General features: G+C 44.7%; 1 protein-coding gene across 19 annotated transcripts in view; it reads right to left on the reverse strand.

Annotated features, from left to right (window-relative positions):
• Nucleotides 1-16919, reverse strand: part of SEC31A (SEC31 homolog A, COPII coat complex component) — a 43794-nt gene that overhangs the window by 12348 nt on the left and 14527 nt on the right. For 4 of the 19 annotated variants that reach the window (XM_061479636.1, XM_061479658.1, XM_061479643.1 and 1 more), the window contains exons 14-24: nucleotides 15618-15668; nucleotides 14712-14789; nucleotides 12212-12287; nucleotides 11390-11568; nucleotides 9335-9461; nucleotides 8181-8326; nucleotides 6389-6562; nucleotides 5667-5840; nucleotides 2957-3049; nucleotides 2188-2317; nucleotides 833-1186 (exon numbers count right to left, since the gene is read on the reverse strand). In XM_061479636.1, coding sequence (XP_061335620.1) covers nucleotides 833-1186; nucleotides 2188-2317; nucleotides 2957-3049; nucleotides 5667-5840; nucleotides 6389-6562; nucleotides 8181-8326; nucleotides 9335-9461; nucleotides 11390-11568; nucleotides 12212-12287; nucleotides 14712-14789; nucleotides 15618-15668 — 1582 coding nt within the window. The remainder of the gene's footprint in view (nucleotides 1-832; nucleotides 1187-2187; nucleotides 2318-2956; nucleotides 3050-5666; nucleotides 5841-6388; nucleotides 6563-8180; nucleotides 8327-9334; nucleotides 9462-11389; nucleotides 11569-12211; nucleotides 12288-14711; nucleotides 14790-15617; nucleotides 15669-16919) is intronic. The other 15 variants (XM_061479750.1, XM_061479740.1, XM_061479729.1 and 12 more) reach the window with 9 other exon arrangements.

Raw genomic sequence — 16919 nt, forward strand, 5'->3', positions numbered from 1 at the left:
AAAACAATGCTGTAGCACCCTGTCTTGGGCAAGTCAAAAGTTACAATCAAAAGTAAAAAGTGGTCAAAAATCCACCTCAAAAGGAGCATGAACAGGTGATTCTCCCCTCTACTCCGCTTTGGTGAGACCCCACCTGCAGTACTACATTCAGCTCTGGGGCTCCCAAGACAAGAGGGATGTGGACTTGCTTGAGTGAGTGCAGAGAAAGGCCATAAAGATGATCACAGGGTTGGAGCACCTCTCCTATGAAGGGGCCTACAACAAAGCTGGAGAGGGACTTTTTACAAAGACATGTAACAACAGGACAAGAGGGAATGGCATTGAACTGAAAGAGGGGAGAATTAGGTTAGATATTAGGAAGAAATTCTTTACTGAGGGTGGTGAGACACTGGCACAGGCTGCCCGGAGAAGCTTGTGTCTGCATCGTCCCTGGCAGTGTTCAAGGCCAGACTGGATGGGGCTTTGAGCAACATGGTCTCATGGAAGGTGCACCTGCCCATGGTAGCAGGGTTGGAACTGGATGAGATTTAAGGTCCCTTCCAACTCAAACCATTCTATGATGCTATGAAAAGCTCTGAGTTTGTGGTAAGGTCTGACTCGCAAGAGAAAAATGAATGCTTGTGCTGCTCAGCAAGTGCTCATGCAGCAACATAGCTATATCATTGCTAGATTCACAAGGAAGATGATGTGGTTTAGAAATGCTTTAACTTGACCTCTAAGCAAAAGCAAACTTGGTACGGAGCATTCACAAGGAAAAGGTGGATATTTGAGTGAGTAGTGAAGCAAACCCCTTCCCCCCTCCCTGTCTGCCCACCCCTGTCCAAGCGCAGACCTGTTCTCTGGGATGCAGGAAGGTCACTGGTTGCAGGCAGAGTACCTGTTGGTCCAGTAGGTAATGCATTAGCCACAGAAGTTGCTGGAGGTCCCGGCCTGCCAAGCTGAAAGGATGCGCCCGAAGGAGGAAGAGGGAAGGAAGAGGGATTCAAGCTTGTTGGGGAGGGTTGGGGCTGCCTGGGATACAGTGGGGAGTACATGAAATGGGCAGGGGCAGAGGGCGGGTAAGGAGGGGTGGTATTAGGAGCAGGGTTTGGGTAAGAAGCTGAAGTAGGGGCAACAGTAGGCTGCTGAGGCTGATAGAGAGCTAGTCCCCCTGTTCCACGGGAGTACTGCTGTGCGGCCTGATACGCTACAAACAGGGAGAAAAGGCATTTAGTCAGTGAGTTCATAAGAGGAGCAAGTTTCATCTGTCTCTGCTTCCTTCTCCACCTGACTCTCCTCTCTTCTTGCCCCTTCCCCCTCAAACCACTTACCTGCCCACCCAAATCTGTCTCCCACAACTCTGCCTGTACTTACAGAACTGCTCAAAACCTCAGCCTGCACTGGGAGTGGGGTGCCAGAGCAAGGAATCCCATTCTACCTCACAAACTCTTCTGTCCAGACCCACCATGCCACTTGGGTTGAGACTGGGGCACATGAATGCTGATGCTCTGGCTGTTTTCTGGACCACTACAATCCTCACGATGCCTCTCAGTGAAGAGAAACACCCACCCCCGGTTTGCAAAAAACAAAAGCCTAGGCCAAAGAAGTGAACAGCAGCCTCTGGAAGTGAATTCAAGCTCACAGCCTTTCACCGTGGGCCCCTGCAGCTTAGTTAACTTCACGGCCTCTTCTCTGCTCAACTATGCCCGTTTATTCCTCCCTGGTGCCTGTACTTTCAGTCTCCTGCTTTGAGTGTACAGTCAGTGCCCTACTCCCTTCCTCACCCACCTCTACTACTGCCCTTCCCTCCTCATCCTTCTTCCCATCTTCATGGAATCCCAGTGAGAAATGGATGGCCCAGACACACACAAATGAGTTTGGTCACTCTTTGCAAGGCCCATACTGCTTCTTCAGGACTCACACTAAGGGGATTCTGATCCCAACACACCCTTGGGAAGGGCCAGCTGAGGAGTGAGTCTAAGAGCCATGGGTGGACACCTCAGCAGAGGAGACAAGGTCTGACAGAGGGTGCCTGATGGCTGCACCCCACCAAGAAACAACAAGCCCCAGATACTATCTCAGGAGCTTCCCACCCAAGAAATGTGGAACTGGCATGGTTTGAACACTTCCATCTCCAACTTAGCTACCCCCAAGTAAATGCAACCTCATCAGTGGCTGACCCAGGAGAAGGGAGCTGCTGCTACTCACTCTGTGGATACGTTGGCCGGGTCCCTGCTTGTGAGTACATGCTGTAATTGTCAGATGTGGCTTGCTGAGGTGGCATGTTGGGGTTAATGGCACCTGGCATGATAAACCCTGGAGGAGGTGGGTTGTCTCCCTGTAGAAAAAGATTGCAGGAAAAAAGGGTAGGGTAAGATAAGATTTAGTCAGCAATGGCAATGCAATGTGAAACAGAACTGTAACAAAATGATCAGTTCACATTTCAAGGTCTGAAACCACATTCCCTGGAAGAACCACCAGCACAGGGACAAATGCCTCCAACCACCCCAGTGCCTTAGGGTGCTCAGCGTAACACTGAAAGCACAGCTTGTATGTGCAGTGACTTCAGCAGCAGCAGGGCAGCACATACCTTCCTGCACAAGGAAGAGGTCCTTGCCAGCACTGCCTGTTATTCAAGCAGTCTGAGAGTGCTCTGCCATCCACAACTTTCAACCAAAAAACTTAAACATTAACTCTGAATCTTCTAATTTCCATGGGAAAGAGGGAAAAGAAAAATATTACCACACCATCCAGTGTAAGGCAAGGGCTGAGGGGGCTCAGGTCACACTGACCTCCCACCCAAGGCTTCGCAGAGCCACTCATCTGGGCATTGGTGAAAAAGAGACATAGAGGAGCAAAACCACGTGGAAGCTGCTCTTTCCATCTGTCCATATCAGACTGTGTCAAGCACACAGACTACAGCAGGGGACATACTGGGGTAGATCAGGGGCTCAGAGAGGAATAATGAAGGTTATACCTGTGTGTCAGAGGGACAGCCTGCAGGAGGATGGCTGGGAAAGGCAGTAGGAGTTTTGTTACTCCAGGTAGTGACAGTAGGGGCAATTCTAACCTGAATCGAACAAAGAAATACCAATCATGGAAAACAAAACAATAAAATAACTCTAAAGGGTTTCAACAGAATGATATGCAAAGAAGTGAACACTAAGAGGTTTGCATGCTGGCACTTGCAGCACAGCCATAAAATCTCAGGGGAAGAAGGAAAAGTGCATTCAAGACAGATGAAATCACTGTGCGCTGGAACTGAAGTGAGTTGCAGAGTGAAGACAAAGCACAGCAGAGACGCAGCTACAACAGGCTGTGGAGCAAGTGCAGGGTTACACGTGCCAGTGAGCCAGTTCTGCCTCTTTCATCACACCTTCCTATGGCGGAAGCTCCCCTGAGACTATTGCAGGACACCGAGCGTTGCTAACCACAGTCGGAAGCTCCATATTAAGTTCAAACGTACTGCCTCACACAAAAGCAGTCAGTTTAGATTGAGCTTCAGATGAATTAAAAAAAGGTTAAAAGTAGATATTCAACTCTTGCACATGCACAAACATCTTAATGCTAACTGCTTCCCAGGCAGTCTCTCACAGCAACTTTCCTCTACCTTACTTCTTTTCCACTCCAAAGCCTTTCAGTTTCATATGACCACTACTACCTTTCCAATCAGACAGGAACCTCCTATGCCTGTGACATTCCCAAGCAAGAAGAAGATGTGCCGTGCCTGGCATGCACAGTGAGGGTCAGGAGCCTGACAATGGAATGCAGACAGAGGGAAAGCTGTGACCTAAAGTCCTGGCTGGCCCAGCTGACTTCAGTATATGTGTCTCTAAGCCCTTTACAGTGCTGGACTGATGGTGCAGTCAGCTGTACAACAACCACTGTTAATGTCTGCATAAGTCATCACTGGATTCATCTAGAAGACTCTTCCATTCCCTTGCATGCCTGTTTTTTTTCAGATGAAAAAGAAGGTTCAAAAACTTTGCTGAAAGGAAACTAAGTTTTAAGTACATGGTCCTATTTCAGATAGCAATTTAAAAAAGGCTGCCTCATGCTTGAACAAGCCCTGTGTACGCACTTCCTCAAATATATAATTTCTTTCTCTTCTGGTTCACCAGCATACTGCTGGGCACCTGACACAGCACTTGTCTCTTTCAAGCCTTTCCTGCCGAGCATGTGCTCCCTGGAAAGCCAAGAACACAGAGGTAACTCACAGTGTGCTTGTGGGGTTGTGATACACCCAGCCTTTTATAAATGAGCAGGGCTTGCTCAGAATAATAGCTTCAGGCATTCCTGAAACAGCAGTAGGAGAGGGAACTCCGGCTTAAAAGGCATTGTCACCTACAGGACAGTTGCTGTTTTCCACAGCCAAACGGGAAGTGCAGCATTGCTTCTCAAGGAAATTCACCAGTTACAAGGAGGAAGGCAACAGATGCAGGAAACAGTAGTTATTGACAATGATGCATTTAGAGTTATACGCAATGGTGTTAGCAAGGTAATCTGGCATGAACAGGACGAAGGCTTTGTCCCTTCTGAAAACTACCTTGTGAACACCCTGAAGAGAAGCTAAAGGCATCTCTCCCTCTCAATAACACTGATGCATTTTAAATGGGCAGTTCCCTCTTCTGTGGTTGTTTCAGGGATGTCTTCTTAACATTAAGAGGGGAGAACAAAGTCCAACCCCCTAGCTTTTCAGTTCTTCTTCTCTCCTGCCCCATTTTTCTGGCAGGCAGTGTTTGAAAGGCAGCACTGACAGCAACATGCTTCTGCTTGTGCCAATCTCCTCTGCATAAGGAAAACACCAGCAACACTAACACAGCTCTGCTCTCAGGAAAGCCTATCCCAGAGCTCCTGTGTAAAGCATGGCCAGATGAGCTCCAGCTCTGTGCTGAGGGATTACAGACTTGGTGATGGTCCTCAAACATTCACACAGTCAAGGCTGCCCGCTGTACCACACTCTGATGTGCCAGTGTGGTCTGGTGCAGTGTCATCCTCAAGCTACAGATAAAACCAGGGCATCTGCCTCCTCTGTTTCTCCTCTACCCCCTGCACAGCCTCCAGCTCCCTTTTTAGTCCCATACTCACCAGGTGTTTCTTCTCAAACAGATCACTCTCAGCCTAGGTCAGTTTCCCACTTCTATCCCACCCTGGCCCATGCCTATGCCACCTTATGCCCAGCTGGGAAGGTGTTTTCATAGTAGGTTGGACCCACGACTGCTGAAACATGCCCGCAGTTTGCTATTGCCACTGCTCGGCTACTTCTGCAGCCAACACCAAAGCTGGGAGGAGAAAACACAACAGCCCCAGAAGAGGCCAGTGAGCAGCCCAAGGTCTGCAGGGATAGGACAACATCAGGAACTAAAGTGCAAGCACAGAAAAATCCTGCAGAGCTCTCCCACAGTCATTTCTGGCACTGAAGCACATTTTCAAACAAAGGGGGGAAAATGCCTGATCTTCAGAAGCAGGCTACTTGACAAGGTGTTTAACAGATGTTTCCAGATAAGGAGTAAAGGATGCCAACTGTACTGATTGAAAAGCAGCACCAATGACTTCCACCACAAGGCTCTCAGCAGAGGCATGTCATACTGCTCCAGTTCATATCAAGAGAAAGACAAATTCCTCTATCCCATCACTCTCCAGAACTCAAACACCATGTTCCTCACTGACTGCCAAAAGCCATTTACCTGTTGGTAATATTGCTGAGCTGGAGCCTGGGGCCCTTGCATCTGTCCAGCCACAGGGCCAGCTCGTCCTTTGGGCATGGGCTGTCTCTCATATGGCGCTTTGATGGACTCCTGTCCCTGTGGAAGCTCCCCTTGGGCTCTGCAAAGCCGGTCTCGTAACTGCATGATATTTGGCTGCAATCAGAAAAGGACAGGGAAGGAAGGTTAACTGCATTGCCTGTCACCCAGCGCATCACATCAAGAGGCTGACTGGCCACATAGTGATGAGCTCTCTCAGAAGCTTGCTCTGGCTATTTGATTGGAATAAGCCCTTTCTGCCTGAGACATGGTGCCACTAGAACTGCTTGCCTCCTATCTTGGGCTCCATTATTCCCAAGATAGCCTGCCAATGAAGAATAGCAGCTGACTGAAGATGAGAAATCAGAAGAAAACAACCAAGTGTCAAGGTATGTATTTCACTGTGTCTGGCTTGCAGGAGAGACAGATGTCCCTTTGGAAGCCACTAGCTGCAAGGACAAGGGTGTGAAATGAAGAGGGAGAACAAACCCATGTACTTCTGCCAGCTCAGAGAGGCCAACACAGGGAGCGGAGAAACAGTCTGACTGTCACATCCCAAGGTGCATTTCGAATGGCAGTCCTGCTGGCTACCTACATATACAGACATTTGCTTGAAGCACACTTGCTCACAGAGAGAGGGAGTTAAACACCTAAATGGCCTGTACCTGGTTGGTGTTTGCAGGAAGGAAAGTCAAAGCTGCAGCAATGCTGCCCTGGGCAGCCAGAAGGTTGGCATACTGACTCATCTTCTCAGCCAAAAGGGCCCCCACAGCATTTGGGTCCACAGCCTGGGTGAGCTGCACGGCTTTGCGCAGGATTACAACTTTCTCTATTAAATCCTGGAAGAGAAAGAAGAAACCAAAACCAAACACATTGGGTGGAGTCCAAAGCCAAAAGTACTGCTTTTATTAATCAGGATTTGAAAGCCCTATGAGCACTGAGCATGTTCACCAAAAGAGTATGCTTTCATAACAATATCTGGTGAGAGAAATGAGAGTGAAGAGAAACATCATGCCCAATCACTGGTATTAGTGCAAGGGTCCTGCACATTCATTTGCAGTGTTTTAGTAAGTCACTTCTTCACTATGTTAATCAAAAAGATCTCACAACCCCATGGGAGAGGTTGTCCATGGTCTTCCAGTTGTTACTGCAAAAATGGTTTTCCTGGTATTCACCAGGAATACTCCATATCTGTGCCTTCCTTGCATATCCCCAAATACCAGAGCTGGTCTTGGTTGGGTTTTCTCGTAGTACTAAATTCCAGGAACATTTCCTGGTCAGTTCTCTCATGGTTTTCTTATTTTCACTGCATTTTATTGGAAGACACGACAAATATTCATTTGCCAGTATTAACATGCAATCCCTCTTTAAAATCTTGTAATAGATTTAGTGAGAGTGTCTGACACACAGGATTCCAACCACACATCACTAATAAGGGCAGTTTACTGACTGCTCAATAATACATTTTTGTTTTTTCCCCAACAAATCAGCACTTCAAAAAATGCAAGAAAAAAACCCAAATCAATTCAAAGCAGCAGCTTCTACAAGTTTCAGCACTTCCACATCATGGTAAACAAGCAGCCTGATAATGACACCAACAATATTTTTCAATTTTAGTGTCTCAGCAAGCAAAGCCATGAAATCAAAATGCAAATTCAGCTGAAAGGTAAATGTAGAAACAGAGCCCTCAAAATCAAGAGACTAGAAAGTAATTTTGATAATTCAAAACTGAGGGAAGTTAATAACGTGAAGCAAAGCTCACATATATTCCAGTTCCTTCAATTAACTACAGAGAGACTCACAGCACTACCAGGTAACATTACGGTAAGTACTTTCTAAAACTGGTCCTTCAAAGGCCCTGAACAGATGGAAAAACCTAAGATTAGAGTATAAAATAAATGATTCCATAATTCCTTCATCTCACTGCCATCAATCCTGTTCCCCCAAGATACTTGCTATATGCAATATATTTCACCGCTGGAAACCAAAGCATGTATGTGCAACCCCCTAAAGAAAACTCTCATGAGAACATTCCTAACACGAGAAATTATCTCCAGATTTAACTCTAATTCATTAGATTTCTTGTCCTGAACATCCATGACATCTCTTTCAAAAGCAAAAATATCCAAGAATTCCCTTATTGCAAAAGATACAAGCATTCAAAGCTGCTCCTTTGTTACCAAAACCCCCTAAGCCCTACAACTACCTTTTAATACAAGCAGCATATTAGCACAATTACCCAAAGAGCAGAGCAGACAAGGGCCATTGTGATTCATGACACATTTCCCCATACCATACCTTATGGTATTTCTGTGAAAGCCACCCATTCCAGAACGAAAAGCCTGGCATCCTGAGACGCATGCATCTATGACAGCACCAAAGCTCTATACTAGATCATTTAAGTGTAGAATGATTGCAGTGCATTACTTCCAACATCTTTCTTACAGAATTACCAACCTGAAGGGACAAGGGGCTGTTTCCATCCTGAGCTTTGGTCCAACAAGCAACAAGTTTTTCCACATTGCCAGCACAGATATAACAGAGACAAGCCTGTGTCTGCAGAAGGCTGTCCCCCTCGTTCTCCAGCCTGTTACCCAGGAGGTCTAGGAAAAACATGAACAACGAAGACACTGATGAATCACCTGGGTAATCCCTCCATCATTGCCAAGGCAGAGGAAGCCTGCAATGCCTGTTGTGTCTACTCAGAGCAGTGGAGAAAGGATATTGCCTAGGGGTTCCACTGGTGAGGATATACTCTGATATCCAGCACAGACAATCTCATGGGAGCCCAGGCCATTTCAGAGGCAGTTATTGTCATGGCAGCAAGAACTTGCCAAATGTCTGTAATCCTGAGACATCAGAAAGGACAGCCCATCTGCCAACTTGACAAAGGACAAGAGGCCAGGGTTTGAGTCTCCTCTCTGCCACCCATTTTTTGCAGTCTCTCACTTCAGGAGCACAACTGGACGCTGCAACTGTAAGCAACAAATCCCCAGTACTGCTCCAGGTCAAGGTGTGGAAAATGAGTTATACAGCTCCCTAGACACCATGGCTGGTGTCTGAGAGGCACAGGATGTCAGATACACACCTATTGGCAATATAACTTCCCTCAGGGTTAAAAACCCAGCCAGCTGTCTGCCATGCAACACAAGGGCAGTCATGCACACTGCCTGTGAAAAAGGACTCCTTCCAATAAGTTAAATTTGCTCATAGGAAATAAGAGTGAAGTGCTTCCTGAACACATTTCCACTTGTGTTCCACACACACTCCAAGACACTGGTCCCTTGGCTGAAACATTTATCACATAAACATCACTGTTATCCATCTGAAAACAGTAAGAGACCAGCAGCCGTGCACTACACAGGCGATGCCAGGACACAGCTACATGCAAGGGTCTGGGTTCTGTGCTTAGACAATCAGGGAACGTACTGGGAAGACAGCACCCCAGGGGTTCCTCTCCTCTTCTGCAACAGGACCAAAGAACTGTATTATCCATCAAAGAAGCTATCTATAAAGGCATTACAATAGTTTACTTGAAGGAAAACAATCTGGCAAAGTGCAGTTTTGCTGTAAGTGGAATAAGTGACATCCAGTCTGTAAAGTATCCTTACCACAAAGGGCTGCAAACTCATCTGGCCTGGCATAAGTGAGCACTGCAGCCAAAGCCTCTCTCCAATTCTGCAGATCACAAGACTGCACAATCTCTTTCCAGTTCTTCGTTACCACTGCAGTGATGAGCTAGACCAGAAGGAGAGAGACTGCAGTTAAGATCCTGGTAGGATTTCCTTTGTTTTTTTTTTTAGTATAGAGTACAATATGTATCTATTAAAGTGTATTTATCCTCACTGTATCCAGGGTCACAGAAGGTACTGCACCACAACTCAACAGCCACATAAGAGTACATTTTACTACAAAAGGATATCAGTGAAAATCACAAAACAAGCTCAGATAACAGACAGGCCAGTTATTCTTGCTACAAAACATCCAAGAAAAGAATGTACAAATCTCTGAAAGCTGGGCTTGCTGCAGATGGCTTTCGGCGCTGTCTTCAGACAATGGTAACATATCCAGTATTTAGCTACAAATCTCGCCCAGAAAGGTGTATAAATTTTATCTGTCAAACTGATTCATTCAGCTTTCAGTTCCTGGCTTCAGGCTGATCAGTGAGGGGCAGTGGAAAAGGCTGCCTGAAAAGCAGTAGCAACCTGGCAGCACTACCAGCCTGAGCTGTCTGCAGTATCCCTACCCTGCACCCACAAACACAGGCTGCCTGTCCACAGGCCTTCAGAATGAAAGTCCAGTTTCACCTCAAACTGTGGAGTTATTTTGCTTCAGACAATAGAGACCTGGCAGCTGTGCTATTTAGTGAACAGAGCCCTTGTCATGCCAAGATTTCAAGCTCAGAAAACAGTTAAACAATTCAGAGTGTGCAGTTTGGGACCAGAAAATAAAAAAAAAACCCACACCTGAACAACAAATGCAAGGTCCTAACTACAAGGTTAACCCTCACATATTAGCACAGGCACAGATAACTGGTCAGCCTTCTGTAAAAATACCTTTTCCCAGAGGATGAACTACAGTGAAGAAATTCCCCATGCACAACAAAATTCTGCTTTCTCTGATTAGGCCAGAGACAGCAAAGGGGAAGAAATCCTGCAGTCTTAATACTTGAGACATTCCTCTTTTCACTTGTCCACTACTACAAATATAAACTGTTCCTATCTTGAACTGGATCACAGGCGATGATCAGCAAAATCCCACTTACAGACCCCAGCCCTTGGTGCTGTGTGCCCTAACTACCCAAATGACTACGCTTTGCAGCCTTCAGCCCTGCTTCAGGAAAGCACTTAAGCACATGCCCATTTTTATAGGCTGCTTCCTGGTAACTGTATAAAACATCCTTCTTTGGCAACAGACTGCTAAAAAGTGACCATGAGCAACTTTCTCCCCTCCTCTAAAAGTGGCCATACTTGCCAAACTATTGTCCTTTTAAGTGCTCTTTTAAGGCTGCTTCTCCTGCTTCATATCCCCCTGTTGCTACTTTCTCACAATAGTAAAGAAGAAAGATTTGAACAAGCAGCATCAGCAATCCCTAGCATTGCAAAAACCTGAAAAGAATAATAATCAGCTGGCCATAACACTGTTTCCTAGACAAAGGGTGACTGACCTACCCTGGGCATACTTTGCTCTCTTCTGTGCATGCAATGCAATGAAGCATCTGCAAAATGCGTTAAGACTAATCATAGGCAGATAGGCAGAAATCAACACAATGTTGCTGGCATGGAACATGAGTCATGTGTAACTGTTGAAAAACGGGACAACACAAGAGACTGGAATGTGTGCTGCTTAAGATAATTATCTTTAGCAGTGAAAATCTACTAGTGTATATGCAACTCAGACACTGGAGACAACGTGAAGAATACTTGTCTCGTATATTGATATCCAGGTAATGTGCCTGTTCTCTCCTTATCAATGCATTAAAACCAGAAAACTGAAATCCTTCTGCTCTGAAATCTTGTGGATGACTTGGATACTAAATAGCTTCTCAGCTATAAGTATTCTTTCTCACAGAAATAAACCCATGAAATCACAAGAAAACTTTTAAGGTGAAAAAGGTAGTTGCCAAAGGCCAACATGCATGTTGTTTCTTAATTGAAAAAACATACCCTGGTAATTTTGCTCTGCATCTTAGCAAAGTACTTTTCCTGTGTTCTAGAAAGCAGCTCTTGTCCGCCTGCGATGGCCAAGATAATGGCATCAGCCATACGGTTATCATGCAAGCAGAGATCTACCGCACTCTCAAAGTTACCCGTCAGCAAAGCCTGAGTAATCAAACCGTCCACATCTGCAACAAGAGAGGAGTGCATTTTCAAAAGATGGCACAACAGTCACTAAAATATGTAACAGCACGTGATACTGTTCAAATGTACAACACTGTGCAAACTTCTCTGCAAATCAGCCTGCTCCAGGCACGTACTTATAGGGATGCTTAGGTCCGTCTTCAGCCTCAAACATTCTACGGTCACAGCAACATCACGTGGGGCACTGTCAAGCATCACTTACCTGCTCCAGAGCAACGTGCTAGAGGTCTAAATAATCTCTGAAACAACTACCCTGCATACACTGCCAGAAACAGTCAAGCCTAGATAGGGATCAGTGGCTTCTGTGTTATTCACCATCCGCTACGAGTTTCTGTACAAACAGAAATGTTAGCTCTTCATGCCTAATCAGGTGTGTGTTCTTTCATATCATAAATCACTCAGAGTAGCTGCATTTCAATTATGGGATATGCGAGTGCTGTATACTTCCTTTCCTTCCCTAGAGAAGCTGTATTTTCATGTGCTTTGAGACTGCTGTGAAGTGAATGGAAAGTCATGATAATCTGTCCAATCTGCATGAAAATTGCCTTCTCACTGGAACACCAGTATCAACATCAGTATTTATAAATATCAGCACTACACTGAAATCAGTATCAAGGGTTTTTTTACCTCCACTAACAGAGATGTTAAATGTCGTCTTTGCAGTTCCCAAATCTTCCATTTCTTGTTTATGGTCCTTCACCCTCTAAGAAAAAGGAAATAATTTTTTGAGATTATGTATCTGAGATTATGTAAACATTTAAAATATATACACAGACTATATACACACATTTAAAAACATACATATCTTGCATTACAAGTAAAAGACCTTCAGACTGCCAGTCACCTAAGAGATCATTAACTTAGAAGGGAAGAGTATCCCTGTCACTGTTTCAGCACAGGGATAATCAGCTTCCCTTGGTGCCTGCATAAAGTCATCCCTATGCACACTGGGAAAGGCCTGGGCTTATCAAAGGACCTCCAGTGCATGTAGGCATACCACTATAAAATAATTGTTCTAAGAGATGAGAGTTTTTAAAATGGCTACCAAGTGGAAGAAGTACTGGAAGCCCCAGATTTCTAACCACCAGGGAAGGCTTATACAAGCACAAGTGTGCATACACAGAGATCACGAATAACCACAACCAGATGCCTGGATCCTGGGTACTGACTTGCATGCACACATCTGCACCCATACACAAACAACCCCCCAAAGCCAAACAACAGCTACAATTATAAAATCAGGAACCACCTCCCTTCTCTCCTCTTTGACCTTCAACCCCTACCAAGAACAGACTACCATAATGCTACCTAAGTTTCACTGTGCTCCGCTTAAAGACTTTCAGCTCATCCTTGAAACACTCAGCACTTGGCACACACCCTAGTTTAATTATGCAAAGCACATGAACACATGCCTTGATTTTCAACACAGACCAGTGTGGGCCACACAGACTTAAGTGCTTTGTATTGAGAACAGAAGTGGACAGAAGCTACTTTTTTATAAAGCTCCACCAGGAATTAAGTTACAGACCATTCCCTGAAAGTACTTGGATTTTGAGATTTCAAACAAAATCTTTTTACAGTTAAACAAACAAACAAAACAAACCCAAGAGGGAAGTCTCTCTCCATCACCAATTCTCACAGTAAAGACTAAGAAGAGTGCAGAAATTGTCCCACAAATTGCCCTCTCTGTCATAAGCCAGTATGGTAGTACATGCAGTGGGAGGTCAAGAGTCTGCTGAGAATACCCTGCTTAAATGCTAGTCAGTGAAACTGTACTTCAGGGGATGAAGAACAAGTACACAGTCGACCAAGAACAAGCATATAGGATGGGAAGGTGAGTCTGAAACAAGTCGGTTTGACTTATGAAAGGAGGCAGCACCTAGAAAATTATTTTGCTGTCAGATAATGTGTGATGTGTGTTTGGTATGAGTTAAGAGCATGTTGTGACTATCACAGGAATAATGTCCCCATCCAGTTACTTTATGTGTGTGACAGCAATCCCCAGTGGCTTCAGGCCAACCTCACAAATATTTACGACCCATGCTGGTAGGCAGACATCATGTTTGGCTGTGAATGCTCTCCTAGAGGAGACATTTGTTGTGAGATATCTAACATCTTCATGACTGCATACAGCAAAAGCCTTAAGCAGTCAAATACAAGTGTCTGCCACTACAGGGTCTAATGAATTAGCAAGTAATCAAGCACCTAGCCTAAGACATCACTATTTTGGTGCCCTTAACAGACTGTCATATGAGCAAGTGCACCATTCCAACATGCATGAGCTATAAACCATCATCCTCACCTTCACAGACAACTGCAGACAAGCATTAAGCACAGATTTGAGCACAGGGAACACAGGTAGTTTTGGGCTAACAGCTCAAATTCTAACCAAAAAGAGACTGAGAGAATGGGGAAGAATCAAGCTGGCCTGTTCACAGTGGTACTAGTACTTTCACATGGCAAAGGCTGTGTCCTTAAATATGGGGAGAGACTTGTCCCCATATTTAAAACAGAGGGCTGAAAACAAATGCTGCTGAAATGGACAGAAATGAATAAAAGCTGTAGGATCCCAAAGACAGACCTGGTGGAGCACAAGCTGCCTGTTGATGAATGTGGCTGCACTGTTGCAACAGACATTCATAAGGCAGCTAGCTACCAAAGCCTTGATGTATCACAGCTGCCACCTCTGCAAAGGGTTATTCCTAGGAACAGGGCAGTAATAAGGTGACAGCTTCATAATAATCAACCAGAGGAGAAAGAGGAAAGGGAGGGGGAGAAAGAAAATAAAAAAAAGGAATGCATTACAGTTGTGGCAGAAGATCATTTAATATGTGTTAGGGAAATGTCAGAATGAAAATTACATCAGAATAAAATCCTTGAGTCTGGTGACAACTCGACTATTAGAAAATGAGCTTGTTCTCCATTGCCACCAAAATCTATTCACATGCTATCTGAGGCTGATGAGAAAAATCTCAAGCAACTTAATAAAAGCCCATGTTTTACTCATTCTCAATAACTTCTTGGATTTCCATATATCCTCAGCACTAGGAAAAGCCAACAAACTTAATATAGTAAAAAAGTAAATACACAGAAGGTCAAAAGGGTTAGTTTAGAGGGCGACAGATACCTCTCCCAAGAATTGCTCCTCTGCAGCCTGGCCTTCGCCTCCCTCATTTGGCACAGATTCATCAGATTCTGCAGAAGCCTTCAGCAGAGAGAAGATGCCATAAAACCAAAAAAGCCAGCAAAAGAGGAAGACATACTTTGCACTGCAGAGTATAGCCACCTTCCCACCAACAACACCCAAACCCTGACCGCTAATCACTGAAAGGCATTGGTAATACATGCTTGAGGACAAGAAGCATGGTAGAGGCCCTCCATTTCCTTACTCTCGGTCATCACACAGTACTTTGTGCTGTTTTCATCTTAGCTGCCTGAAAACATGCAGCAAACTTTTTCTTCCCCATTAAGCAAATATAGATGACATCTGAAATGTCTATGACACAAATGCAACGCAGGCTCCCCTTTGTAGACTCAGGACATTGCAATTACAATGGCCGAACTGTATTTATCAGTCTTGCAGGGAAGAGTTATAGGACCATACTCTCAGTGCTGATTTTCTTACAGCCTGGGGAAGGTACTACTTTTGAAAGAAGCTGCTGGTCAGCAAAGCGCTGCCCTATCTATATCTCACAGACATCACAATGTCACAGCAGGAATCACAAAATGTCACAGCAGGAATCACAAAATGTCACAGCAGGCAAGAAACAGGCAGCAAAGAGTAAAGGTGGAGGGACATCACCAAGATCCCTAACTGAGAGCCCTTTGGTGGGAAAGGCATTTGAGCAGAAAAAAAGTGGCTGCTTTTCTTCAGAAGTACATTCATCCTACTGGATGTATGAACTTGTCATTTGCTGGGTTATTTGTGACTTACTTTGGAACAGCTACCAATTGGAAAGCAAAATTATTCTTACTTTGCATATGACTACAGCATTATAAAACTAAAGAGTTGTACACAAATGTGTTTGCTTACCTCTCCCAAATCACCATCTGTAAGACTCTCTTCATTCAGAGTGGACGTAATCTAGAAAACAACCACAAGCAGTGCTCTATTTTAGAAAGGCAGATCACTCACTGATCTATCAGACTGAAAAACTGGAACATGTAGTTAATATGTTGCTTACAGAACACTTAATACGAAACCAAAGCTATTTCCTTTCCAACACTGGCAATGGATTTACTGCTAAGCCCTCTGTATCCCAAGCTTTGATGGGAACAACAGCTACTCTATGCCTTTAAACCTTTAATTGTTAACTCAAGGGCCTCAAAACTCACTAGAGCTGCTGGAAACCACAGTAATAAACATGATATCAGAACATGCAGGACAAAACACTCCAATTGCTCTAGTCAGGGAAAATGAAGCAGTGGCAACTCTTGCGGAGCAGTGGGCCTGTCAGGAAGCCATGGTTTCAAGCACAGCAGGCATATAGGTGTGGGCTAGGATTTTCCAAAGTACAGAAGACTTAAAATGCCCAGCTTTCACAACTTTGCAAAGCAAATCATGACTCCAGATTCAGTTAGGGCCCTCAAAAATGCCAATTTAATGTATGGAGTTTAGAATACACGCAGAAAGATATTAGTTTGGCATCTGGGAGACTGCGTTTTCTAATGCTGCTCATGTTATCTACTGCTTTTAGTATTCCAGGTTTTATTTTACCCTTGAGCCTAGTTCTGATTTAGTTCTGGCTTAGTGAGTTTATCATTTGGGTATCAAATTTTCAGACAAGTTGTCCTGAATTTTTTTCTTACACTAAAATCACGGATTCAACTTGAACACTGAATTCTTTGTTGAGAAACAGGTACATGAAAACATGGCCTTGCAGCTCCCCTCATCTGTTCCTCAAATACTGAAATAATAGGGTAGGCTCAGCATTTCTGCCCAAAGAAGCGGTGAATGGTCCATCCCTGACAGTGTTCAAGGCCAGGCTGAATGGGGCCTTCGGCCACATGGTCTAGTGGAAGGTGTCCCTGCCCATGCCAGGGGGGTTGAAACTGGGTAAACTTTAAGGTCCTTTCCAACCCAAACCATTCTGTGATTCTATTATTTCCCCAGCTTCTCCCCATGCACAAGACATATCAAACCCAGACAAGAATGGCAGTGAGCCCCATGAAGCAGCTCTGCAGGATTACCACTAAATTTCAACTGGATTTTCTAACTGAGATCTGCTTTTCAAAACCAGGATTGCCCTTGCTGTGATTGCCTTTGAGTCTTGCAACAAAAATACAGAACCTGAGGACAGACTGTTAGCAAAACCACAGGCTTTTTTCTGTCACA

This window comes from Pezoporus flaviventris, unplaced genomic scaffold (assembly GCF_033815535.1).
Source record: "Pezoporus flaviventris isolate CSIRO_AGI_PZ_B2104156 unplaced genomic scaffold, CSIRO_AGI_Pfla_v1 ptg000002l, whole genome shotgun sequence".
Lineage (NCBI taxonomy): Eukaryota > Metazoa > Chordata > Aves > Psittaciformes > Psittacidae > Pezoporus > Pezoporus flaviventris.